We start from the raw sequence: 27964 nt of genomic DNA on the forward strand, positions 1-27964 counted from the left end.
AAAATGTTTAAAAAATAAAGTTGCACTTCAAAAATATCTTTCTCGGACCTTCCACCTTAAAACATACGTTTGGTTTTCAATAAATAACAGATAAAAAAACAAACAACCAGCAAAATCAATTAATTACAAAACATCGGTACGAAAAAGGTTTTATTCTAAAACAATAAAATACTTCAAAAACTAATGCTGTGACGATTAATACTGTCGGCGTTAAAAAATATATTAATAAAAAAAAAAAAAAACAACCAAAAAGCTGCAGAGTTCTGTCGCTACGCTAGAAATGCATCAATACTAAAATATAATATGAGTTATCTATGACTAAATTCTATAGAATATTGTCTATGATTCACTACTCTACGTTCAAGGTAAAGCGATATCCAATACGAGATGAGATTCTATATTATATACAAAGGGAATTAATTACCTTCCAATAGAAGATCGCACATTTGTTCCTGCTTACACAAAAATATTATGTCCTTATAAAAATAAATAATAACATCTACGCGTCATGCGACTGCCTCAGTTGAGACATTTGTGATATTTAGTTTCCCGCCATTTTTATTACTACGATCCACTAATGTCAACGCCATAGACAAATGTCCGCGAGGACATTTTTTTTTTTTATTAAAGCTAATACTAAGATTGATCTTATTTTAATTGTATTGTTGTTTCTAATTAAATATAAATACATATTTATTTCAGACAACACAAAGTTCTAGAAAGATCTGTGCACTTATTTGTTGATTACGAACGATAAGTCCTTTTAATGCGAGTTTCCCACAGACCATTAAAACTTTCACCATCAACCAGGTCTATAGCTTAAGTCTAGAACCGGTCTAGAACTTTCCGATCGGTCTGGACCGGTCTAGGTAGCATCCTCGTCAGCTTTCAGCGTGTCATTCAGCGCCAACATTTCCGGTAGTTTGAAGTGTTGCATCGCGAAGGGCGGCTCCTCGGGACTGCTACAGCGGTCCGCTCTAGTGACCTTTGGATATAAAATATATAATATAGAAATTTTTATCTGGACCCGTTGCCATAAAACTACACATTTGATAAGCAAAAAGATCGTATTTAATTTAATTGTAAATAAAAACGATATAATAATAAATGCTAATGTATTGTTCTGAGGCTATTATATACTGAGATGAACAAACAGTCGTATACAGTGGATTACCAACTTGCGTACTGCGCCCTCGCCGCCGCCGAGGCAGGATCCCCTTGCGAGCCATGAAGAAACTGTCCAACGGAACGAGATAAGAAATATAAACAAATGACGCATCGGTTACAAAACAGCATTAGTTATTCGGAGACTTTGTTTAGTGAGTGATACTTATTTTGAAAAAGACACAAACGCCATATTTACATGCAATAGTTTAGAATTTAGACAAGTGACAGGTACCTCGATGACGTCATCAGTGTTTTAAACAAACGTCAAAACAAAAGCAGATATTTTTTAATTGTCCTGTATAAGGGGAGGTTCAGACGTGTGGGATTCACATTTGTTGTGATTCAGTTTATTTATTCTAAGCGAGTACACATTCAAATATAACTGTGGTTTACATTTGTATATGTTAAAGATATAATAAATCACTTAACACATTTATTATTCTATTTCAGTTTCATAAATTCCCTTTTCATTAAACAATATAAATATTAATAACCGTATCAAATAGGACGAGAACAACAAGTATTTTTGACTCTGTATATAATTGTGTACGTTGATAGTAATATGTGCGTGTGTGTGTGTGTGTGTGTGTGCGTGTGCGTGTGCGTGTGTGTATGTTTGTGTGTGTGCGTGTCACACTCACCGTATAGTTGATATGGGTATGTTGAACTGCTCGGAGACCGTCTGGAAGGTGGATCCTCGGGAGACACAGTCGGCCGCCTGACGAAGCACCACCTCGCTGCGCCGGACCCGCTTACTCATACACTCCGCGCCCAGAGGCTGGCTGGGCATTGGCTGGAGACGAGAACGTTATGAAAATATACTGATATGTCACCAACATCTTGATATGTGAGATATTTGAGAACACTATCAATGACACTAAGGTTTTCGAGTACTACGCGTCATTTTTTATTATTTTCTGTCTGTCTGTCCGTGATCACGGTTGGTGTAAAGTAACCGAAACGTCGGGAGTATGTAGTTTTAAATTATAGAAAACGCGTAGTAATCCTAAAATATTAGTTTTACATAAATTACCAAGTATATATAGCTAAATTAAAATATAAGTATTCAAACTAACAATTACGAAGCTAGTAATTTTAATTTAAAACTCATATTGAATTTTTTTTTTTAACTTCTTCGTTCTAAAACTAAAATTAGATATTTTAAAATTCGATTACTTTCAACATTAACAATTCTGACTCAACTTTCATTTCAGAACGACTTAATTACTAATTACCTGTGGCAATACAAATAATATCTACCTGTGAATCAATAAACATATTTTACCAATCATAAATGACCCTGACCTGTGTCCTGTCCCCGATGTGGATGACGTTGACGGCGGGCAAACAATCCGGGGCGAGTGTCACTAGACTGGGGCGGACCTCCACGAACGGACCCTGGGTAGATGACTGCACAGAACATGATTGTGGATATAAAGAACACAGTTAAAGATTGCCCAGAATTCATATAAGGTGCACAGAGTTCGATATGTGCACAAGTATTTTTGACAAAAATCTTAACATTAACAATTTTGTTAGTAAATTGATAAATAAGAAAAGCGAAATTTCATAATCAATAGTTTTATTATGTATTTATGTATGGTTATGTGTGTGTGTGTGTGTATGTGTGTGTGTGTGTGTGTATATGCGTGTGTTAGCGTCTTATACCGCTGGTATCTGGTGTATGATGAACGCCGGCGGCTCGTCTCTCGTGTCGTAGTTGTGGTCGTGGGGTGGTCGCGTCGCCGTCGTGTCGTCCTCCGTCACCTCATACTGGCACTGTACGTTAGCTATCGCGTATTCTATAACAATAGTATAATATAAAAAAATACAATCAATTCTATAAAATTATATGTCCTTTCGCTTTTGAATCCATTAAAATGTGCAAACGTAAAATATGTTCGGCGAATATTATTAAAGTATGAAAAACGTCTCGAAAACAGATAGAAAAAAACTATTATATAATATATAATAAAGACAAATCTATTTATTTTTTATAAGACATAATATATAGTTGTAGTTATTTGAAAAAAAAATCTAGTTTTTATTACACAATCTTAAAGATTGAAGTTAAAATTTAAATTAATCGCTTCGAATGAAATCATATCGTACAATATTGAAAACTATTACTATAATTAATTATATACCAATGTATTTTATTGAACCATTAAATAACACTCTTTCCGTGAAATTAAGGATCTTAGTTAAAAAAAAAATTAACAGAGTTTTTATTATAAAAAAATAAAATATTGTCTATGTATTGGTGGACTTATATAGATTCTTATTTAATCTGTTGTCAATTCATATAAAAACTCAGTATATGCTCCAATAATCTTTATTTATTTATTTAAAAATATATTTCACATACATAAAGAGTTCACTGGAACTATAGAATATACTTTGGACTTACTTTGGTTGTAGGAACTAAAAAAAAAAAAAAAATTAAAAATAAATAAATATTGGCACAGAATATTAATTTCAAACTTAAACAATTATTTCTAGTAACGGCAACACTGGATCAACATTGACATTTAGATTTATAGTAGAAAAAATAACAGGAAACAAATAAATGGTAGTTCACTTAAGTAATGGCAACACATTTTTTGACACAAACCCTTATACTAGACTAGACTTAATACAAGCACATGACATAAAGAACTTTACTTCAACCGTCCGCAGATAAAAAATATAATCACATCAATAATTACATTTTAATTCAATATAATTTATCAAAAAATCGTTCTTAACTATAAGTGTACGAGCCGTTCTTATAAATTATATACAGCGAGTTCAAAAAATGATTGTGGCTGATAAACAGATTAAACATTAAAAAAAAAAACTGAATAATTAAATTTGAGCTTTAATTATAAATACATGGCAGGAATAATTTTTATTATATATGTATTGAAGATTAAGTTATGAATGTAAAAAAAAAAAATATTAAATTTTAACAAAATTCCAGCCGCAAATTAAGTATTATATTTTCTATGTAATCAAAAAATAATTTAATTGAACATAGTAATCCGTTTTGTATATAGTTAAGGATAGCCTCAACAGAACCTTACCTTATAACGTCGTACAAAATCTTATGGCATTAACTATTTTAACTCGTTATTTTAATTTAAATTGACGTTAGTTAAAATTATTATTAAAACAGCCTCATAAGTATATATCAAGTGTATTCTTATGTGCGTTATATGAAGAGAATTTATGAGTTATTTACAAAAAATGTCGTAGACAGGGCCGAATAAATTATTAGGCCTTTTATTCAACATTTCTTGAGCCTGAATCGTTTTAGTAAACTAAATACAAGAAAAAATATCAACGTTAAATATACGGAAGCAGATTTACTGTTGTGTATTCGACGTGTCATCTCGAACACTTACCAAATATACATACATGTTGCACTTAGTCCAAGTTTTCATCCGCACACTACACACGCAAAGTTACGTTTTTATCATATTCTAATACTGTGTGTGCGGTGGTTTATGACGTGAGAAACTTTTAACGATACGTCTGTAGTGTGGCGATGACGGCTCGGACTAAGCGTACTGGTTGAGACGGATTGTAAGGCGAGCTACAAACTACCCTCGAATCGTTCGGATCTCGCCTCTTCCATCAGATCCAACGGGTCCAGGATGGGGTTGGTCCTGGTGCCTCTCCTGCCTTTGGAGAACTGACTCTTTATATCATACTTCGCCATCCAGTTCCTGAGGGTCTTTCTCGGCACACCGTATTTATTGGACGCCGCGTACACACTATAACCTTTCTTAACCGCTATGAGAGCATCTCTCAAGTGTTGGGACGAGTATTGCTTATACGATTTCTCTTGGAACACGTCCGTCTCGATATTAACTATGGCGTTAGGGCGCCGGCCTATGAGCCGCGGTCGAGCGTGTATGTTTAAAGGTATACCATTATCCAGATCGATGTAATGCCTCGTTACGATTTCCGTCGAAGTCCGCAAACCTGAAAGCGAGGGAAAGAAACGGCCCTTTAGTAGTTTTTGGTGATAATCGCTTATATATGGCAACACTGTGACGTCATTTTTGACAGGGCGTTTCTTTTCCTGGCTTCCTACAGGACGGGAGCGGGTTAAGCGTAAAAAGCGAGGAAAAGCCGCTCTGATGCAGTATAGCATCTGCCATTGTTTGGTCAACGGTCGTCGTGTCAAAGGAAACAATGTTTTGTTGTACAATGTTTATTAAATTCTCAATACAACTGGTACAAGCCATATAACTATACAAAGGACGATTCGTTTATGTGAACGGAAGTATGGTGCTCGGTCCGGCGTTGAGAGAAACTAGACTACTAAATAAATTAACATCAAGACACAAAAAAAAATGATTCCCTATTATAAGACTATTCAAATAGTTAAGTACATGTAAATGATAAGTAAAAATTTAATTTCGAATATTTTTTTTTGGTGTCGGCTTAAATAAAATAAAAATCAACATCGCCATCATTGGAACGATTAAATCATCCAAAAATTATAATAAAGATGGCGGCCCGGAAACGCTCGTGGCCGCGAACAGAACGAACGATATTAAAATTATAGTACTATTCGATCCAAGCGTGAAACCAATTCAATAGGACAATGAAATAATACTGAAAACAATTATAGCTACAGGCCTTACACGCTATTCATTACACTAATAGGCACTTTATGGATCCTGTGATGTTTCTACTATTTTTTATTCTGGCAACACTGTGGTAAACGTCAAATCAAACGACATATTAGAGAATGTTAGAGATTTATAAAAAAAAAAAATTAGTAAAAACACCACGTTATTGGGGAAGTTAAAAATTATAAAGGAAACGATTAATTAACGTAGGAACATAGAATGTGGGTTCCGTAGCGGTTTTAGAGCGACGGGTCGCGTTTGATACTTGAAGAGTCTACGTAAAAAAATCTTTACTTCATCAATATTAATAATATATATATATATATATATATATATATATATATATATATATATATATTTCCCTCCAAAACCGGTCACTGAACCCACGATCTTCGATGTGGAACATAACATAACAAACAAACCGCTCTTCCATCCGTCACCTGTCTTGTATAATCTTAAAACAGTTCAAAACCTCACTTAACCTAGTCTACAATTTTATTTAAGTCTTTTACATTAAATCCGGACATTGTCCCCAGCACACCGTATTTCATGAAGGCAAATTCGCGTTAACACTACAATATAATAATAAATTAAAAAAAATTTCTACCATTTCGTGGTAGTATTTCTACCATTTGGTAGTATTTTTTCTACCGTGTTATATATAATTGAACGATATTCAATTTTTTCTTTGGACGTAGGATTGCAAACGATAAAATTTCGTGTATCATATAGATATATATATATAATAATCTTTGAATAATCTTTGGCAGTTATAAGTTCATTGCGTCAGAACGTGTATTGCCATATAAAAAAAATTGCACGTAGAATTATAATAAAAACATGCTGTAAATGATTTCAGCTTGAAATCATTCGTGCAGCGACATGTCTAGGGCGATGTTGCCATCGCTGGCGTTTGTCTTGTCCCTGACTTCATCCTCGCTGGACACCTGATTGAAGAGGAAGTGCTTCCCGAACTCGTTGTCATCAACGTTATCGCTCTTATCGTTCTCTTGGTGCTGATAATCTCTCTGCTTCTTGCTGTTCTCCACGAACTGCTTTAGCTGCTGCGGCATAGGAAACGAGGATTTTATGTGGCACCTCTTCATCCAGTTCCTCAGGGACTTGCGGGGGACCTTGTGGGTTTGGGCCGCCCTGGAAACAGATCGGACGATCAATGAACCGCTGATGTTTGTTTCTCGTTTAACTGATGTACGTACCTGTATATGCTGCCGCCTTTCTTCACGTCCATCAGAGCCGCCCACATGGCTTCGTTGGAGTATCTTCTGTTCGGGTTGAACTTGCCCATCATGACTCTCTCTAGATCCTTCCTCGACAACCCTGACGAGCTCACCTCCTTGCCCTCCAGGAACTGATCCAGATCCGCCTTAAGCACGGTCTCGCTGATATCCACGTTCTTATCCTTAAAGATTGGCGGCCTCCCGCGTTTTCTTGCCATTTTCTCCCCCATTTTGGGGTAATTCTCTCTATTCCTTGGTATCAGCTCGACTTCCGACTTCTGGTTCTTGACGTCGTTCTTCTTCTTGACCTGGTTGGTCTTCAGCAGCGACACCTCCAGCTCCCCGTTCTGTTCCAGCCACAGTTTGTAGTAATCGTTCTCATTTCTCTGCAACTCCTCCATATTAGTGAGGCCGTACTTGGTGAACTCCTTCTGCATGTCGGCTGGATTCATCTTCGCCAGTCTCTTGACGTACGCCGCGTTCTCCATCAGCTTATTCTGGAAGAACAGCTCGCTCTCCGGCTTCACTCGTATATACCGACCTGGAACAGAAAGAAAATGAAATAGAAAAATACATCGCAGTAACAAACGAACCATGAATGCTAAAAAATGATGTCTGTAAGATTATAACGAACAAAAAACTTTACATACAAGGAATTCGCCGCAAAAAAAAAAATAATCAGAAAACTAAACCGGAAAAAAATAAAATAAAAACCGATAAAAGTATATATATATTTTTTAAACATTCATGGTTCATGTGTAAGATTTAATTCAGTATAACATATTTCTACTAATAAAAATACTGTCCTACCTTACAGACAATCATTTTATTGGCCATTCACAATATAAACACGTCACATGGGAAATCGCGAACCGACAGAAAAACCGTGAAAATCGTATCAAGTGTTAAAATCACATTATATATATATTTATATGTGTGTAAACACTTACCTGACGTCTGTCCTAAACTACTACTCGGCTTGCCTGATTCCTCGTCCTGAAAACAATGAATTAGTTAACATATATATATATAATTCATTTCTACCCTCATTTCAAAGACAATAAAAATGCATGTCAATCGTGCATGGAGCGTTGGTTATGCGTGCATGCGTGCACGTCTGTTGTACACGCTTGTACACGTGTGGGTACTGTTGTACACGCTTGTACACAACAGCCGCCGCTCACCTCGTTATAGTCCATGTGCTCGTTCTCCAGCTCTCCGTAGTAGAGGCCGTCTTCCTCCACCGTCTCTTCTTTGACGTCCGTCTTTTCCCTTTCTTCTGATTTGCTCTTCTTCGGTGTTTTCTGTGTTGCTATTTTCAAAAATCAATATTAATAAGATTATTATCAATATAAAGATTAATTTGTACGGATATATGTGTGGTTATTGTTTAATTGAGAAATAAAAACTTTGTAGTTATGGAGAGATATAGGACAAAATGACTGGGGCGAGACATCCGAGAAGTGACAGTAAGTTAAACAAATAGTGACAGTATGAAAAACATGAAAATTTTTAGAATTACAATATTACTATAATTTTAAAATTAAAGCCTGATCATATTTATTTATGTATACCTTCAAAAATACTATTTTTTAAAAGTGTAAGTAATCTTATCTTGCGATTAAAACTATATGCGAACAACAGACAAAAATATGAAAAAAATATAATCTTCTATGAAATTTTAAATATTTGGCAGAAACAGTTTCCTACCAAAAAATTATAATTATATATATATATAAACAATTTAAATAACTGATAGCGACTAGAGAGATTACTTTTAATTACAAACTTTTAAATTATATATACATTTATATGTATGTGAATTCTAGAACATATGATTACGTTAATATATTGTACAAAGCGGACAAAGCCGGCGGTATGAGCTAGTATGTTAGCTCACCTGCGCTCGTTTCCTTGTTGGCGTGGGCGAGGAGAGCGTCGCTGGCTACGGAGAAGTCTTTGGAGTCCCCGGTAGCGGAGCCCGGGGCTGCCGGGCCGCCCTCGCCGGAACACAAACCTGAGGGTAGGTGATAAATTCTATAACATTATATATATATAATGTTATTACAATATATTATACGAGTGTATCCTAACCTAACACAAATCAATCTAACCTAACAGCAACTGTACTTAATATTATGGCAACATCGACGTAAGTAATTTCGAAGTACCCTCAGATTTGATCTCGTATATTTAGACAGGTATATATGAACATGTTTTAGGTTTCTTGACTTCAGCAACAAAATATATCAAACACGCATATAACTCGTGACGTAATCGAGTACAGTCACCAACAAAAATGTCTATTCTATAATTTTCAACTTTAATTTCATTCTCGACAGTTTTCTGCGTGCGGTACATTTTTCCGTCGGCCGTACAGACTGGTTAGTCACATGCATCACCTCTTATCTGGAGGGCTTCGGCGGATTTCAACAGGCTCGGGAGCTCCTCCTGCGTGACGTTCACTTCCCCCTTGTACATGAAGTCCACTAGGGCTTGCATTTCACTGAATCTGACAAAAAGAAAAACCTATCATGAGTTACATGTATGTGTGTGTGTATGTTACTAACTATAACCTAAACATCCCAATAGGCTTAAGGTTTATATATATATATATATAGGTAAAAATCCTAATATCTTTATAGCTATTATAAAAACACACTCAGATTTTTTATGCTCATGTGTGTGATGGATCTCACCGCATGTCCCTCATGAGCACGATGGGATGCTTGCAGGGGTTCTGCAGCAGGAGCCGTTCCAGGTACGCTGAACAAGCTGACAGCACCAACTTGTGACATCTCAACTGTTTTGATTCGCAGGCTAATGTCACGTCAGCAAACTGCTCCGTTAGTAATAGGCGAGGGAATACTGCCTGTAAAATAACATAGATATATGTATATATATATATTAAGAGAATTAATTGTAACAAATAATTAAAATAAGAAAAATTTGTGCATTATAATTAAATTTTTTTAATTTATACACATTTGTTAATAATAAATATCTATCCTTCAAATCATTTTATACTCTGTGGAATTTAAAACCAATATATATTTTTTTAATCTTCATTACAAAAAAAATCATTGTTTTCTTTACAACATTTTTAGGTGAAATTAATATTCTTATATATTCTTGATTTATAACAAGAAATTTAATTGATTTTTTTTTTTGCTATAGACAATTAATATATTACCTGTAAATTAGTATGATAGGAGTTCCACCTCACACAGAACTGCTGCGGTGGGAGTGCCATGTTATCACTTAACTTTTTAATATATATAATACATAATACTCTTTGGCCAATACTTATTCAGTCCTTATAAAGTATTAAGTCCACCAATAAGGTTTTATATCACAGATTATTTACTTAACATAAGTACATAGATACTGTACGACTAGACTGTATTTACAATACTGGAACATAAGACAGTTTTCTTTGGGCACCTGTAAAATAGAGATATTTTTATTATATATAGGTATAGTTAAATTAAAAATTAGAAGAAATTTTCAATATTATCTGCAAGTTATTTATAAATAACAACACTAGTATGTAAACAGTCCTAGCTTTTCCGATTTTCCGATGTCAAAATATAAGTTTATATTGACATTTACATACGGAATTGAAAAAAAAAAATACATTAAAATAACAAAAAAGGGGAAAGAATTCGTAACTTTAGTAACTTGAGACAATACAAGTGATTTGTATTAATTGAAATATATATTTTCAAACAAAAACAATGGTGGACATTTTATGTGTGAGGGTGCCCGGAGCTTTTCGGATGTGTGCGAAAGAGATGGAGCTATCGGAAAACTTCCCCCAGCAAATGTTACAAATAAAAAGCCAGCCGCGAACATAAAAAAAATCAATAACCTCTGACGCTATGAGAATGACGACCCCAGCTTTGGACCTGACGATTACCCCGTCTCAATACAGACACAGCGAGCACATTGATTTAAACAATCAACACATCAGAATAATATATAATGAACGGTAATTAGTTTTTATGGTATTTTTAAAACAATCAGAACATAAATATTAATATGATAGACAAAACGGGAATATTAAATCGTCTATTTTAGATTAGTGTAGCGGACGTGTGATTTCGTGTTATAGGCACGATGTTTGTATATTATTAAAGTAAGTATTTGTCAAACATTGAGTAAAAAACAGCATATTTTGTTATTATCATTAATATTCGTTGAATATATACGATCAATAAGAAGCGATTCTTGTGTTAAAAACAATAAGTAGACAGTGCTCCAGAACGGTTCCCTTTTAAATAAATAAAGTCGCCCCAGCGGGTGGGTCCGGGCCATCGACCCTAGGGGCGCGCCCGAAATAAACTGCACGGGGGTCTCAACACGCCTGTATATGATACTATATTTGGAAGAGGCCATGTGACACGTAAAATGACCTCAAGTGATCTCGTATTTATAGTTTGGATGAATAAAATGAACTTTAGTCGTCTTGTTGATGTGTAAAAAAAAATACAGAAGCGTTGAAATAACAAAAAATTTTACGTCAATTTTACATTCATTGACGGTTGAGTTTTGAAAAAATGTACGAAAATACGAATAAAATAAATTAATTATCTGTAATCATCGGTATATTTACCGATTTCGGTGTAAAAAAAACTTCAAATTTTTTCGTCTCACATAAATCCTTTTTCATTACCGTTTCAAATATCAATGATGATCTAATGTGAGATGATTCGTTCTTGTTCGTAAATACAATAGATTATTCAATAGCTGTCTACATGAAAGTCATTTTTAAACATTCTCAAAAAAGGTTCTTGATTTTGTAAAAAGTTTACGTGCTGTGTACGCCTAACAATGTTTTTATGTATAATAAAAAAGTATTCTAATTTTTTTTTTTTTTGATAGTAAACTTGAATAATCAAACCCAAACGGCCATTTGTAGGATTTATATTGGTTATGCAAGTTTAAATATAATTTATTCAGTGACGTTTGACAAGTGACTTTCAAAGGACAAGTTAAAACGTGCCCAATAATCTATTAATCCCAACACTTAATAATATTAACGTGAAAATTTGTTAATCCTATTTAAATTTCGGTATTTTCGACTTAATTGATTTGCACATCATTTAAATGGCTACATTACAAAACTGAAATTACATAGTATATAAAAAACATTTCTATACCAAGGCTTGTAACGCAAAAAATATAATAAAATTCGTTAGAATTACTTTTAAGACTCGGAAAAAATATTTATCAAAGACACGGAGATTTGTTTCAAACGTACATAATTTCGATAAAAAAATAATAATGTTACCATGAGAAGTATGTAGTATATCAGGTATTTTAAAACGAAGCAGTTTAAGTTAAGTTTTTATTGTTATTTATAATAAATAAGACAGCGCGAGTCGTGATTCGCTAACTTTAAATATTAACATAACAATGGATTCCAATAAACTAGAAGCTAAAGCGTGGCATTGAGTGGTTTTAAAGAAAAAAAAAAACAACCTTTATGGTATTGTCCTTTTTTAATTTATTCATCCACTAATCGGATCCTAATTGATATTACGCGAAGATTTTTTTTTTTAAACCAAAAAGCGGACCCATTCGTCCAATTATCGAAATAATAATCCTATTTTATTTTCGTGTATTTCCTTCGGTCGATATTTTACAAACAAACAAACACATTAATAATATTTATAATAATGGAAACAATTTTCTCTGAAGTATTCGATACACCGATTCAATATTAATTCCGATACGAATCAAATTACACCTCCCAGCACGTTATCTTGAAGGGTCTGATAACAAGGACTAAAGCATTCCAAATTCTAGCATATTAAGAAAATGAAAATCTTATCTTACGAAATTCCATCGCCAACATCAAAATGACCGATAAAGTATAAAGCTGTCAAAACTCACCGGAAACGATCCGCAAATGAAATCTAATTAGTTTTTACAAAACGGAAAATCACTGATAGCACTGAAAGTTCCTTCATGCACTCTTGAACGCTATGAGAGCATAATGGTTTGAGCATACAAAGCGAACAGTTGGCCGTTCCCAAAATATCGCAGGCCCCAAATGTTATAAACATACAACTGACTCACACATGCACAGCCCCGATAAAAAAAATCAATATTTAAACAATTACAAACAGCTATATATAGAAATATTAAAACGCGGTGTATATAGTCGTAGTGCTGAAAAGTGATAACTTTCCACGATATCTTATATGGGATATATACGAAAATAGCAACAATACTCACGGGAGCGAGCCGCGCGGTACCATCACGTATGCAATTAGTGTCCGATGTTTTTTAACTATGAAAAATCAATAAATGCAGAGCAAAAATTTGTTAATATTTTTCCACTGGGCCCTGCTTTCCTCCCGTGGTCTCGGTCGCGCGGACACTTAAAAATGAAAAACTCACTGCAAGGAAACTGTGAACGAAAGAGATGCATATATATCTCCAATTGTAAATAATGACTGAAGAATCATAACATACGAGCGAGACGGGGAATGACGTCGCTGGCTATGATTAATGATAAAAATAAAGTTATTGATTGATTGTTATGGATAATGATGATTTACCTACTATATATCATGTAAGATCGGTATCATATCAACATTTTGACGATAGTTTCAAAGAAATGAAAATGCATTTTGACGGCATGCAATGACCGTCACGCGGACGCCATTTACAGCTTGAGTCCATAAACCGATGTCTATGATGAAGAAAACCTTATTAATTAATTGTAAATAATGTAACCTTACATTGAAATTATTTATTACAAACATAACAATATAATAACATGTTTAATCATGTGTAGCCTTAATAACGTAAACAAAATCCATTGACAAATTATTTTTCATTGATATTTTATGATTCATTAAGATCTGGCAACATTTCTACTTTTGACGTTTGTCAGACGTGTTTTCTATGTCAAAAAATATTATTAATTTATATATTTTGATCAACCAATATTTTGAAATAGATAATATATGTAATTTGTAAATTATTATAATTCGTTATTAAAAATAAAAAACTTTGATATCGAAAAACCTGAAGGAAATCCAGTGTAAATGAAGCCATACCTTAAAATAAAAACTTTTATTGTGTTTTTATTTAAATCCAAATGAGGCATTATATCCGATATCATAATGGTCTTTTTAATTAAAATTTTTTGGTCGGTCTCCGATACAGCAGCTTCAGTAGTTTTTTTAAGAAAATTACTGATTTATAGTGAATTTAATGTATCTCACGCAGAATTTTGATCGAAACATTTTTACGAAACAGATAATTTTGCATAAAACTACACAAAAATTCGCAGAACATTTCTTTGGTTTGGCCTTTCTCTAATACATTTCTGGTACTCATTTATATAAAATATATTGGCAGTTTCTTTAAAAAGTATTAGGAATAGTTTAGTGATATCGTCTATAAATCTCACTTAATTTTAAATTTGATAATGAAGTGACTAAGAATAATAATTGTAAGAAAAGTCTACTAGGTGTGTTTTTGTGTATATTTTGCCCGAATATTTTTTAAATTTAACCCTTGCTTAAGTTTGGAACGTTATGGTTATTTGCTTATATTTTATTGAGTTTTTCGAACTAAAATGTAAAGAGAATTACACATTAGGCCACATTGCTTTATCTGGCTGGTCTAAATATATTAATATGAAACATAAAAAAAGAAAGATCTTTCCCAGTAATATTATAAGGAAGTTTTATTACGGAAATAACAAAAAAAATTTCTTGGGTCGAGAATAAATACGTTCACATATTTGATGCAAATAAAAAATAAAGCTATGAACTCACTGAAATACATTGAAACATCGAAAAAGGACTATTTTTGTGAATTTTGATACTAAAAGTATATTTCTTGAAAATATTTTGGTATTGGAATATTTTTGCAACTGGATGGCTATGATATTGAACAAAATCTCATTTTCGGGTTTACTACGCGTCTCTTATTACTCCCGACGTTTCGGTTACTTTCCAATAACCGAGATTTTATCTCCGTCCATCCGAATACATTGGTTTTATTTCAATGAATACTCGTGAGTCTTAGATACTACTCAGTATTGTTATGGTCGAAGAAATCACTATACAGCAAAACAAACCCTCACGTCTTGTTACAAGTGGCGCCATCTGTGCCGCGCTAACTATAATATGCTATTATCCTTAGAATGATTTTTCTGACTGATTATAATTACTCATGACACTGAACCGTCGTGGTTCTGTGATGGCAACGTTAAGTATGGACTTGTGTCTGGAGACTATGAATACTGGCTTCAGACGTTCTGCAGGACATTACTGGAAGTGACGCTGAACATCAAGGATCTAGACAAACTGTGGCTCGAACAATGCTGACTGTTGAGGTCAGGACAGCATTTTTCTAGAATCTTTTTTTATTTCAAGAATTTCATTTTATTATCACCATATTCTTATATTAGCTAAAATAACAGGAACAAGTGAAGCCGAACCCAGTTATAATGTTCTAATAACTGCTATGTTCGGGATTCAGAACATTTTTAAAACATATAATGCAATATAAAAAAAGCCACGGAATTCATTATGTTCTTTTATTAATATTAGTATATTATTATTATATGTAAATTACAATTCTATTGAAGTCTTCATCTGGAACAAAAATTCAACATTAGCTTCCGTCGGTTGGAGAGAAGTAACGATTCATATAGTGTAAAAGTCTCACGGGAATATTATTAGAATTATAAATATATGTAATGGTTTTATACAAAAATAATACAGAAAAATTACAAATTCATAGTGATGTTCCCAATTACAACCGAACACATGTATCAGGCACATCACTATTCACCGAACATACGAAATATATAAGTACCCACTATGTCAAGTATTTGACCGACTGGTCTTAGGACAACAGCTTCATTGGTAAAGCAAACCCATGCTATTTCGACTTAGTATATAAGTTTGACCCTAAGGTCTTACAGAGTGAGTAAATCTGGGGCGGTTCTTTGAAGGAGTCCTTCTGCTGCTGCGGCCGCGGAGCACCAAGCGTCTAGACGAGCGGCAAGACGACCGGCACCAGCTCTGCCTAGGGCTCTAGCCCTCACCCACGTGATACTAACTGTCTCGTTCACCTGTAAGTACAAATATATATGAATATATATGAGACGAAACCTCAGAGCATGCCATGGATTCACCGTGCGGGTGCCGGGTCCATGATGCAGGGAGAGGAGCTTCAACTGTGCCTGCGACTTGCGACCCAGGTGTAGGTTTAAGGCCTCTATCTGACGCAATATGATGTGATACAAGCCAGAACATGATTTAAGAGATAACTCATACACTATTTCTCATTCTAACGTCAGAGCTACATTATTATAGAGTTACATCTATATCTGTTAAGTATTTTTGGTGTGGAACAGTCACAAACATGCACAAAAATTATCTTATGTATTTTCATCTCGCGATGTACCTGGTCAATGTGTCCCCGGACCAGTTTCTCAGCAAGAGCCTTCATCACGAGGAGCTCCACATCTGATGCTGGGACTCGTGCAGCCCGAGCTATCTCAGCGAAGGTCAGCTTCCTCTGGGTGGATGAACGGTTGAACGCCATCTTGGTACGAAACATTCATCATATGTATTATCAAAATAAAAAAAAAAATCTATAATGATATCAACAAAAAGATCTTAATATGCTAGCACAACAAAATTTCTCAACAAATTTTTAAAATATGTTATTTAAGTTTCTTAATTCATGTAAATAACTATTCTGAAGTTGTAAAGCCTTTAAGGTTTTTTCTTTTATTGATATTTACATTTCTAATTCATCAATTTTAAATAAAGTTTTGTGATATATTGCTTTGAGATCCTTTGAATCTTATGAAAAACTAATTTTATGGTAGAGGAAATCTAGAAAATCTTCACTTAAAATATTCTTCCTGAATGAGCCAAATTGATATATATATATGTGTAAATCAAATATTTTATACCTCCATGAGACACAATATGGCAATCTTCTGTCTCAACTGCCGATCCGCCCGATGAAGTTCTTGGTGAGGAGATTGTGCTCTACAAGTGAAATAAATTATAAGATACAAACATACAGACAGATCAAACGAAGAATAAGTACACTCAAGGTGTGGAAGAACAGGTTTTAGTATAGTGTATAAGTGTATAAGTATTATAACTATACATATGTGCATATATTTACTCTATCTAGTCCAGACAAAGTATATTTAAGTCCAGACTGACAGCTGAGTATATATAGCTAGGATTTTACCGTATCTTCTCAAAGGCGACCACATCTCCCGCTGCCACTGCCTTGACCAGATCGCAGGCCCAGGAGTCTGGGGTACCCTCAAGAGACTCCAGGATTGGATGAGCCAGCTGTATCATATAACATTGCACAATATTATACAAAAATGCCATGATCATGTGTAACCAGAAAATGTGATCCGTTAAGTCAAGTTAATACCAAGTGTTGAGATGTCAAAATACACTGTTTTATTTCTTGCATGAACCGATATTTGTATTCAAATTTACTGTACTGTGTACTGTAATCTCAGGAACATTAATCATTGTGATTTATGCTGTAACCCACCAGCTCTCCCAGATCGTAGACGGTGGGTGCAAGTACGGCTGCCAGCGCCAGCCGTAGGGCTGCGGCGCGACGCTCGTGCAATGGGAGGTTCGCCCCTCCACCCGCACAACCCACGTAACGGAGCGCCGCCACGTAGTAACGGGCCATGGGTCCACGAACTCTGGAGCATAGAAATAATATATATATATATATATATATTGAAATTGTTAGAACTGTTATTTGATTTCTTTAACTCTGAAAATAAATTTCTTATATAGTTTCTTTCATATAATATTATATAATTTTTAAAAACCTATCATTATACAAGTACATTTTCAATGCTTAAATTATCTCATATTATATCACTAAGCTCAAAAATTCTTTATCCGGCCAGGAGCCACTCGGACTCATATACAAAGGATCTTATATATTTATATATAAAATAAATAAAAACAATAATGTATGTGGTGTAAGATTTCATTAATTATATATATATATATGAATGTTTTTTTGTTACTAACCATCAACAGACATGTATATCGGTCTATATAATATTGTCTCGTTTTATCTTTTGAGTTAACCTTAGAAATTTGTACAGCAATCTCTATGCCAGCTACCTGTAATATTCCGAAGCCAGTTTATAAAACCTTCCGTGTACCGGTGTGACTCCGTCGGCATCTTCCAAGGTATTCTCGAGGACGTCTATGATTTTCTCCGTAGCATCAAGGTCATTCAGATGCTCCAGATAGATTTGGCCTTGCAGGACCTGGAAATTTATTGAAATGTTCAAATTAGCGTTATTGTATATGAATAGTTTTTCAAACAAAACTAAATCCGACTAAGACAATAAAAATTTGGCCATTTAGTATACTTATTGAATGTAATCTAAGCTCTCCTTGGAGGCCGTATTGCAGAAATTTCCATAATTTTCTTCCTTACAAAGTGTTTTTTTATTAAGTTTCTTTTCATATAGCAGTTGAAGTCTAACGCAATGTGTGTTTGAGCAATAATGACTTGTTTTTTGTTTATTTTGAAACTGACCTTACACAGAGCGAGCGCCTCGGCATTCATTTTGACCTTAGCTTCAATTTTTTCCAGGAATGCCACGGCTTCTCTCTTGTCTGCGTACTGAGTTACAATGTGTGCGACTATCTCTACCAGGGACAGTGGATTGATTCTGTGAAAAGTACATAAATATTCAGTTAAAAAATTCAAAACATTATTATCAATTAGAATTTTCAATAAGTTATATATCGACAAGTTACTCTTCAGAATAAATGGTTGAAAATACTAGTAAACTATTACGGAAGCCTCAGTGTTACTGTCCATCATATTTGTTCTCATCTCTTGATACATTCTTATATTTATGAACATGATGATGTTTTTATAAACTTGCAGGTCAGACTGAAGCATCCAATGAACATATATAACGAGTGTTTGTATACTTTTACTTATTTCTAACGATTCGTAAGGGTTTTGGTTATCTTTGGTGGCAATTAACGTACTGTGAGATGACTTGCATAACAAACATACTTATTCTCAAATATCGTTAGGAAGTTGTTGTAAAGCTGGATCAAGTTGTCGCCGCTCTGCAATGAGGGGTGCTTTACGAATTCTTGAAGTTTTAATGTAAGTTGGTGCCATAATCTGAAAACAAAGATGAGACATGTAACTTAAAAGCCTCAATCACATACGTACGTACTGAGAAGTTTTATAACTTACTTCTTATTATATAGTTCTTCTAGCTTGGCCCAATCTGAGGCTAATTCAGGATCCGAAGCCTGTTTTTTTGATAAATAATCGTTCGCATCAACAACAGCAAACTTTACGGAGGCCATGTTTTAAAATGTTTCGCGTAATGGAGTGAAGTTAGTGCTACATCATTAATGTCACTTAAATTGTTCAGAGGCAAAGAACGTTTATATTCAGCCGTTGAAATCACTCACTAGCGACATCTAGTGAGGAAAGGACGGTAAAAGTTTATATAAGCTTTTCCATAGATGGCGCTTTAGCTAAAATACAAAATCTTATTGTTAGGCTCTACATAGAGTTAAACTCTGAATTACTTTATAGCATTCTGTACAACTAAGAAAAAAATATGACGTGTAGTGTACTTCTATTATTTTCTCATAGTTTCATATCATTTTGCCAGTCTTCTTTTATATCTCGTAAGGACTTGCAACCATTATCATGTATATAAACTCGTTTTAAAAGAGTACGTTGCATAATGAAAATACTTGTCTTATTATTTTGAATACTTTTCCAGCCATATAGCTTTTTGAGACGTATGAATGAACTATATTTGAGTATATTATTAGTAAATATGTAAAACCTTACTGTCAAATTGTTCCGCTATATGACTTTTAAACAGCTTGCTAGAATTACTATGATATTTATATTATAATGAAATGTACTCTCAAGGCTCTGATAATATCTCTGAGTTATATTAAATTAAATAATATTTAAAAATTACTTTCTAGTATTAGCTGTATACAGTAAAACCTTTGCTAGATCAGATTTTCTAATAAAATCTACCTATCATTGTCTATGGTAAGTCACGTTAACAAACAGATTTCTTAGGACTTTCCATTAAAGTAGTTTACTTCGATAATTTTTAACATTATTTTATTATATAAATATATTGTACAAATTAAATAACGGTACGCTTGGTGGATTAGCAAAAACATGTTTTCTTTTTATAATACATTAGCGTTTAACTCTTGAGGTTAAGTCTAACTAAAGAGAATTAACTTTCTCTTCACTTTAAGCTGTACTCCGGACCATAAACTATGTGTTTTATATGAAGAAAATATATGTCATCTTATATATGACATTAACAAAGACATGTCCGTTTATTTCTATTAAAATAGTAGTATTTTTTATATTGTTAATACTTTGTATATGATTCGCTAATGGTTGCAACTCCACCTCTATGAAGAACTTATCTTTCACGACTCCTGACATAAAATATATGTTTCGTAAGCAAAATCAAATTCATTATCATTTTAATGTTGCTTAAGAATTAATTTTTTTGGATCCCTTCAATGACATAATGGATAGATATTTTTTCAAATATTGTACATATGTACCATATATATAATATATATGAATTATATAAACAACAAGTTAAATAATAAAAATGAACATATATGATATAAAGTCCGCCATATTGTATTGCTGTCAAAACGTAATAACTAAATGTAATGTGACGAAATAGTTTAAATGAAAAATATAAATATTCACAATATCAGCAATAATAATTTTGCATCCTTTTCCCATTTCTGGATGTTTAAGTCTTATTTGAAGCCTTCGTTTTAATAATGTTAGAATTTTTTGACAAATGATTTATTTAAATAATACGTGACGTGGACATCGGAGGACGACAAATATATTTTCCGTCCAGATTTTAACAAAACAATTTGGGAAAACGTTTTTTAATCAGACTACATTAATTTCATATTTTTTTTATTAGTATAGGGCATCTACATTTGATGCACAGTGAGTGATCGATGAAATTATTTAAAAAAAAACGAGAATTAATTCGTAATCACTATTATATATTTTGTTGTTTTTTACTGGGATGACTTTAAAGTGTCAAAAAAGGCGGGAAACAATGGAATAGAAGAAAAATAAAACGATTTTATATCAGGTTTTATTTATGATTTTAATAAAAAATAATAATAATTAAATTTACAAATATTTCTAATTTTACATTGTGTCATTTGGATGTACATTATTTTTTACTGGTTTTGCTGTCGAAGGAGTTTTTATTGAGGCTCAAAATGAATATTCTTTGCATTTCCCAGCCTAAAGACATTTATAGTCTACTAATAAAATACAAAAGGGATAGAAAATTATTGTCACTAACAGCACTTAAAAAGGTTATATATTATTAAGGCGCTATTTGAATTGAAATATCCTTAAGCAAGGAGAGACAGAGTGCAAGTGTAAAGGTGTATCATTAGATAAATTAAGGGTTTCTTTAATATATAAGAAATAAAATCTCCTTTATAAATAATTGAAAAAAAAAACCTGTACTAATGAGAATCACTCATCAAAGTCACATAATTTGATAGACAATATGAGTAAAGAGCTTCAGAATTATTTTACTAACGTCTTCTGGTTTAAAATCCTCTCACTTCTGCATTTAAAAAACTCTCTTTAAAAAAAAACTCAATTATTTATTATTTTTCAACAGTGTCAAAAAAAAAAATCACCCAAAAATTTTAGTTTGACAGAAAATATTTGACAAAATGATTTTAATCTCGCTTATAGTGTATAGCGATAGTAATAAATAATTCACATATACATAACATAATTCTAATAAATACGTTACAATATAGAAGCTATTTAATGTAAAAATATGTATTACGTTGTATAATTTAAAATCCGCACAACCCCATTTATACACCATCGTAAGGGGTCATAGGGAATTCAGCCAAGGGGGTGGCAAATTCTATTAAAGACTATTTTTAGAAGCTCTTTTACAACAACCATTACGTGTTATGTAATAATGGCTTGTTTTAAATATATTAAGTCCGGATCATAAAGAAAAAATAGCTTAAACAGTGTTATTATTATTTAAATAAGAAAAAAGGTTTTATACATGAAAATATACAAATAAACGCAGCGTATAATATATATTTAACGAGTAATTTAACAGCTGCGATGTTTATTTTATTATATTAGAATATAATTTTTAATATGTCTTACATATAAAACATAAATATTTTTATCTGTCAGTGTGACACGCTAGCTATTAAATATGTTTTTAAATAAAACGAGATTTATCTGCTCGTTTATTAAAAAAAAAAACATATAATTCTCTGTTGAAGTATGAAAATTTGACATTCCTCAAAACTATCTCATTGCATATATTTAAAAAATTACTTTTTTAACACATGTTCATGTATTAAAACAAAATGTTTCAGTAATTTTAATCATTAAATATAATTAGTCTAGAAGAGACTTAAGCGAAATAACATACTGAATAAGTTTCAATATATATTGTATAGCGAGTGAACTATAAATACACATATACGATTATTTTTCAAAAAAAATAATATACATATATATATATATATATGAATTTCTGGAAAATTCTCCCAAACGAAAGTCTGGTACAGGCTAGGTAAGTGTTATACCTACTGAACGCTTGATTTGGGCAGCGAGGTCGCTTGTGAGGCTAAACGAACGCTTGCTGCTGCCCGCCATTTGGTCTTGGCGAGTCGTACGCGCATCATACGCTCCTTAACAATCACACCCTAAAACAACCCCTCCAGATAGCCGTATCGAACTAGCATCATAACCGTGTTCACATTCATTATATTCTTTATTAATGTAAACGTATTTTAAAGTATTTTTTAGTTTTTGTGTTATGTTGCAGCTAAATTCTCGTGCGTGCTGTTTGTAGGCCTAAATGCACGGCGATCGCGCGTTCTCGCGAAAAAATTCGCGAACTTGCATCCGATTATTGTCGAATAAGATTCTTATAGGCCTATTTAGAAAAGTTGTTTTTCGTGTCCCCTGGATACCGTACTGTGTGATTGATGTGACTTTGAATTGAAAAACTGTTGTATAATTTGTTAAAATAGCGTTTCTGTGAAGTGTTAGTGCGGGGACACAGACTGTAATACAAAAGTGCACGGCAAACTGTTGCCAATGGATGTAATTGTGATCTGACGCCTGTTTATGTAAGTACATTAATTATTTTATCTATATTTTATGATATTTATGATTGAAAATGTCTGGGAGATTAATATTTAGGGTCCAAACGCTCGCGAAAGACGTTCTGGGTATAGAGTAAATCGTCCGCTAAGAACGTTTATTGAGACGTATTTAATGACTAAAACTGTATATTTTTATAATAATATCTTCTTAATAATAAAATATACACGAAACAGTCTAAACTGTTTCAAAATAAATTAATATATATAGCCAAAAATGCTTCAGGAATGCATCAAAGTTAGCCAGTCCGTATAGTAGTGTCTTAAAATGTCTTTGCTGTGACGTAAAAAACCTTTTTACTTATAATAGTATATATTTTCTTATGTTTTGCTGCCAAGTTAAGGCATTTAAACGAATTTATTACTATTATAATGTATTCTGTAGTAGCTGTAACTATTTTGAGAACTAACTATATGGGTTCCGATTCATTCGTACCAATAGACGTGGAATTTTGACGTATTAATGATTATTTTGTGAAATACTGACGCGAACCGTATTAATTTTCTATAACAATATGTATAATATACGCCATGCCAGTTATACATTTATACAAGACAGAAATGTTCGAGAGTTTAGAAAAATTTATCATATAATTAATTTAAGTAGATATACATATGTGTTTAAAACCTTATAATGTTCACTATTCTTAACATAAGGCACTACTCATACAGTTATCCGTCCAATTACGAGAATTTTGATCGATTCATAGTAAATTTTTGAGCATTTTAACGAAATAACGTATCTCACACACATAGTACTTTAATTGTATCGTGAAAATGACTGACCATTTTTAAAAATAGAATTATAGTGAACGTCCATTATCGGAATCGGTAACAAAGTTAAAAATTGTATTATTTAACAAAAATCCTCTTTTATAAAACGCTTTAGAAATACCTAACCTAACCTCAGAGTTAGACGATAGTTATAAAACTCTCTGATTAACAAAGTAACTCTTAAATTTACTCTTTTCAATATTTATTTGAGAACAACAGAACTATAATATGAAATCATTATTATGCAGCCATCTTTCCACTGATGACGTCACTCGCTGCATTTTTTTTTAAATCGATAAAAAGTTCTTATACGACGGACAGTTGTATTTTTTTATTTTAAACAGTATTGCCATGTTCGATAATTAACAATAATATTTTATATAGTTTGCACATTATGTATAAATATATTTTTGATTATAATAAAAAAAAATTAAATACAGTTTTTAATTATTTTGAATAGATTTAAACGAAAATAATCGGGTGACCGTTCTTCACTAATGCTTCTGGATATGCTTAAAGCGACTGCCATTTGCTAATAATTTTTATACAAAGATGGCGTCCTGTCTGTGGATAAAATGTAATACAATTGATTTAAAACTTAAATAAAAATGTACTAAACATGAAAGCATAAAAATTTATTGTTTTGTTATACTAATACAATACATAAATATATGTACATTTTATTAGTTTGGTATGTAACTTTGGTCACTTGTCACATAAAAACTGATGGGGTGATTTTGATGAAACTTTCCAATAGTGTAGTTCAGACATCAGAGTAACATATAGTATATAGTTTATCCCTTCACTCCGTGCAGTTCCCTCGCACACGAGCATCACATCACACCAGTTGTGTCGTGTGTGAAGTCACGTCACACACTATACATGCCGCTGGCGGCTGGTTCACGTGTATTATATATTAAGTGCTTAGTATGTATATGACGACGCGGACGAAGTCGCTGATAAAAACTAGTACTGCTATATATATTGATTTAAAAATATGCATATGTCCGCACTGCAATTGATTGCTATCAAAATTTTTGTATTTTATTTCCTGGACTGATTCTGATACTTTTTTTATCAAAAACTATAATTTTTACAGCAAAATATTGTAATAATAATTAAACATTTTTACTTTCGTAACTTTAAATGTAATTTTTGCAGCAAATAACTTGGTCTCAAATTTTTTATAACTTTGTATATATTTTCTTATAATACAATCATTCTTCAATATTTAATTTGAAACGTAATTACCGCATGTAATATTGTTAACCAATCATTTAAATACTGCATTATGTTGCCTTGTTAACCAATCATTTAAATACTGCATTATGTTGCCTTAAAATGTGGTGAAATAAGTTTAAAAGAGCTCAGGCTCGCGTATAGGACAAAAAAAATCTCTTTAAAAGCTATAAGTATTAAAGATTTTGAAAGAGATAATGAAACTTAACAAAAATACGTAAAGACGAATGTATTTATATAAAATTCATACAAAATAAATGAAATCAAATGTACCTAAATATAATAGAATTAATATTTAAGTTACGTTATTACAAAATATGTATGTGTCTGAAATATTAAGTATATTTCTGTTAAGGTTTCATTAAAATCTGTCCAGCAATTTTTTTGTCCCGTATAATATTTAGCATCTCTGCTGTCACGACATCAGGATTCAGGATGTGTTCAATTGATATCAAAAACTAATTAATATAAATAATAACATCAATTAGTATAGAAAATATAATTTATTCCTATATTATATTACGTCCGGCTGGACCGGTTTTGAATAAAGTCTCGTATACAGATAGACCATCGCCTGGAAGTAAGGTGGACTACAGAAACAGATATGCGGACAAACATAAATGTTTGTTAAAATATTAAGGAATGTTGATATTACGTAATTAATGATTTATTCAAAAAAAAAAAAAAAAATTGCCGTCGAAATATCTAGTTTGTAGCTGATATAATATCGTGTGGGAGTGACTTAATAGTTTAAAAATTTCAAGCCAAACGGTCTATAAATGTTAAGCCCAATAGTCTCTTATTGTTTAGTCCAATAGCCTATAAATATTAAGCGGTATAGTCTATAAACGTATTTAATTGATAAAAAACAAAATTAACTACAACAAGTAGGAATACTTAGAATTTTCAGGATAATAGTTTTCAAAACAATCTTGAATAAGTTTTAAAGTTTGTAGTATTTTTTCTGTATTTACAAACGGACACAGACGAATAAATTTTATAGATATCAATACACACATACAAACACACACACACGCATATATATATACTTATACTTATTTAACTTTCCAACATAGATTAAAGTTATTACATACTAGTTTTTATCAGCGACTTCGTCCGCGTCGTCATATACATACTAAGCACTTAATATATAATACACGTGAACCAGCCGCCAGCGGCATGTATAGTGTGTGACGTGACTTCACACACGACACAACTGGTGTGATGTGATGCTCGTGTGCGAGGGAACTGCACGGAGTGAAGGGACACACTATAAACTATATGTTACTCTGATGTCTGAACTACACTATTGGAAAGTTTCATCAAAATCCGTTTAGTAAATTTTATTTGAAAGCAAGGAACGTGCATAAATCCTCACAAGCTTTGGAATTCATTATTTTAAAAGTGGGATTAATATGTAAATATTTTTATTATTATTTTTTTTTATTATTATAATATCCTTATTATTGTGACTGAAGTCAAGAGCTCAAAACGTGGGACTCAGTTAACTTGCACGATATAGTTATCAGGAATTTAACATTAACGAGAAAAGGCAAATAATGTTCAAAATACAAATTAATATATTGTCTTTCTTTGCTACTTTATATATTCATACATTTGAACAACTCGATCACTAACTGTCACGTGTTTGACAAACGTTTATACCGACGGTATGGCGTTTGTGGCGGGCTAGACTGAAACCAGTCTCCATACAATAGAGTCCATAGCTGCAGAGGGGGTTGAATTTTTGAGTAAATGTAGAGAATACTAGAAAATAAATCAATAAAAATATCGTCATAACTGTACTAAAATAATATATGTTTTACTTCACATATCCTGTCTTTGCAATTTAGGCCAACATCAAATCAGTAATTATAAACGCGAAAATATATAAAACTTGTATTAGAAATAAAGTCCCATATGAGTACACTTAGTGTGGGTTTTAATATCCTAACCTAGACACAGACAGTTTGACGGTATTACGTAATAGATGTTCGTATGTAATACAAATATACAGAGTTAGGTATGGCCTTCATTCATAATATTTAGGGATATAAAATTTTTCATATTTCCCACATTACAAGTCACCAGTTTTATGCTAAGAATTTTTTTAAATCCAATCGTCAAATCAGTGGACCTATATAATTATTTGTCGGGGACTGTCTGGTGTAGTGTATTTTTTATAAATACCCACAGAATTATATATAAGGAGATCTAGTTTCACCCTCGATGACTTCATTGCTATATAAATATACATATTTAATTGAATCTATGTTTCAATAGACAACACCCCTCGAAAGAAACTATTGTAGAAAAAGGGTGCGAATATATAGTCTATCGGAAGCCTATGATAGGATGGATCTAGCGTGTGGGGTATCCAGGGATGTAGTCAAATTAATTCACCCTCGACACAACAGGTCCTGGGCTGTGGGAATGCCCTTGACTGCCAAGGGTGATGTCAAAGGCCAAAACCTGTATTTATAGAAACGAACCCTTGAAGACAAGTCGGTTAACTGGCAAGGTTAAGTCTGCAGAGTTCAGCTTTACATTAAAATCTAAACAGGTTCAAGATTAATTGAATCAGCTAGAATTGTTACAATTCACCAGTCTGGCCCTTGGTTGCCTTGGCTGTTTGCGCGGATAAAAG

The 27964-nt window shown here is 32.7% G+C and overlaps 2 protein-coding genes across 8 annotated transcripts; both read right to left on the minus strand.

Moving 5' to 3' along the window:
* Positions 1–588: 588 nt before the first annotated feature.
* LOC116776544 (protein bric-a-brac 2-like) lies at positions 589–13713 on the minus strand. 6 transcript variants are annotated; one of them, XM_061525521.1, is made up of 12 exons: positions 13274–13483; positions 10224–10474; positions 9730–9902; positions 9433–9542; positions 8931–9047; positions 8215–8342; positions 7981–8026; positions 2836–2969; positions 2473–2577; positions 1809–1960; positions 1179–1236; positions 589–985 (listed from the first exon to the last, which is right to left on the minus strand). In XM_061525521.1, the coding sequence occupies exons 2-12, from the start codon at positions 10281–10283 to the stop codon at positions 866–868; spliced, it is 1203 nt and encodes a 400-aa protein (XP_061381505.1). In that variant the 5' UTR covers positions 10284–10474; positions 13274–13483; the 3' UTR covers positions 589–865. The 6 variants fall into 6 exon arrangements, with proteins under 6 accessions (XP_061381505.1, XP_061381506.1, XP_061381502.1 ...); XM_061525522.1 differs by having other exon boundaries at positions 849–985; positions 1175–1236; XM_061525518.1 differs by lacking the exons at positions 589–985; positions 1179–1236; positions 1809–1960; positions 2473–2577; positions 2836–2969 and adding exons at positions 5353–6944; positions 7010–7571; positions 13600–13713 and having other exon boundaries at positions 13274–13448.
* A 1869-nt stretch (positions 13714–15582) lies between these two features.
* Positions 15583–19461, minus strand: LOC116776541 (26S proteasome non-ATPase regulatory subunit 13). Of its 2 annotated transcripts, XM_061525616.1 has the most exons (10): positions 19301–19461; positions 19112–19225; positions 18620–18755; positions 18196–18344; positions 17600–17759; positions 17279–17385; positions 16989–17067; positions 16472–16612; positions 15985–16136; positions 15583–15654 (listed from the first exon to the last, which is right to left on the minus strand). In XM_061525616.1, exons 1-10 carry the CDS (start codon positions 19414–19416, stop codon positions 15651–15653), a joined length of 1158 nt encoding a protein of 385 aa, XP_061381600.1. In that variant the 5' UTR covers positions 19417–19461; the 3' UTR covers positions 15583–15650. The 2 variants fall into 2 exon arrangements, with proteins under 2 accessions (XP_061381600.1, XP_061381601.1); XM_061525617.1 differs by having other exon boundaries at positions 15583–16136; positions 16989–17070; positions 17282–17385.
* Between the last annotated feature and the right edge of the window lie 8503 nt (positions 19462–27964).

This window comes from Danaus plexippus, chromosome 30 (genome assembly GCF_018135715.1).
Source record: "Danaus plexippus chromosome 30, MEX_DaPlex, whole genome shotgun sequence".
In the NCBI taxonomy this organism is placed as follows: domain Eukaryota; kingdom Metazoa; phylum Arthropoda; class Insecta; order Lepidoptera; family Nymphalidae; genus Danaus; species Danaus plexippus.

Excerpts from the sequence above, each read along its gene's own strand:
- LOC116776544 (XM_061525518.1), bottom strand. The coding sequence starts at position 10,283 with ATGGCACTCCCACCGCAGCAGTTCTGTGTGAGGTGGAACTCCTATCAT. Across the intron at positions 9,903-10,223 it reads CCTATCATACTAATTTACAG|GCAGTATTCCCTCGCCTATT; the intron begins GTAATATATTAA and ends GTTATTTTACAG. Across the intron at positions 8,343-8,930 it reads CAACAAGGAAACGAGCGCAG|CAACACAGAAAACACCGAAG; the intron begins GTGAGCTAACAT and ends TTTTGAAAATAG.
- LOC116776541 (XM_061525617.1), bottom strand. The coding sequence starts at position 19,416 with ATGGCCTCCGTAAAGTTTGCTGTTGTTGATGCGAACGATTATTTATCA. Across the intron at positions 16,613-16,988 it reads CCATATTGTGTCTCATGGAG|ATGGCGTTCAACCGTTCATC; the intron begins GTATAAAATATT and ends TTTCGTACCAAG. Across the intron at positions 16,137-16,471 it reads TCCGGGGACACATTGACCAG|GTGAACGAGACAGTTAGTAT; the intron begins GTACATCGCGAG and ends TTGTACTTACAG.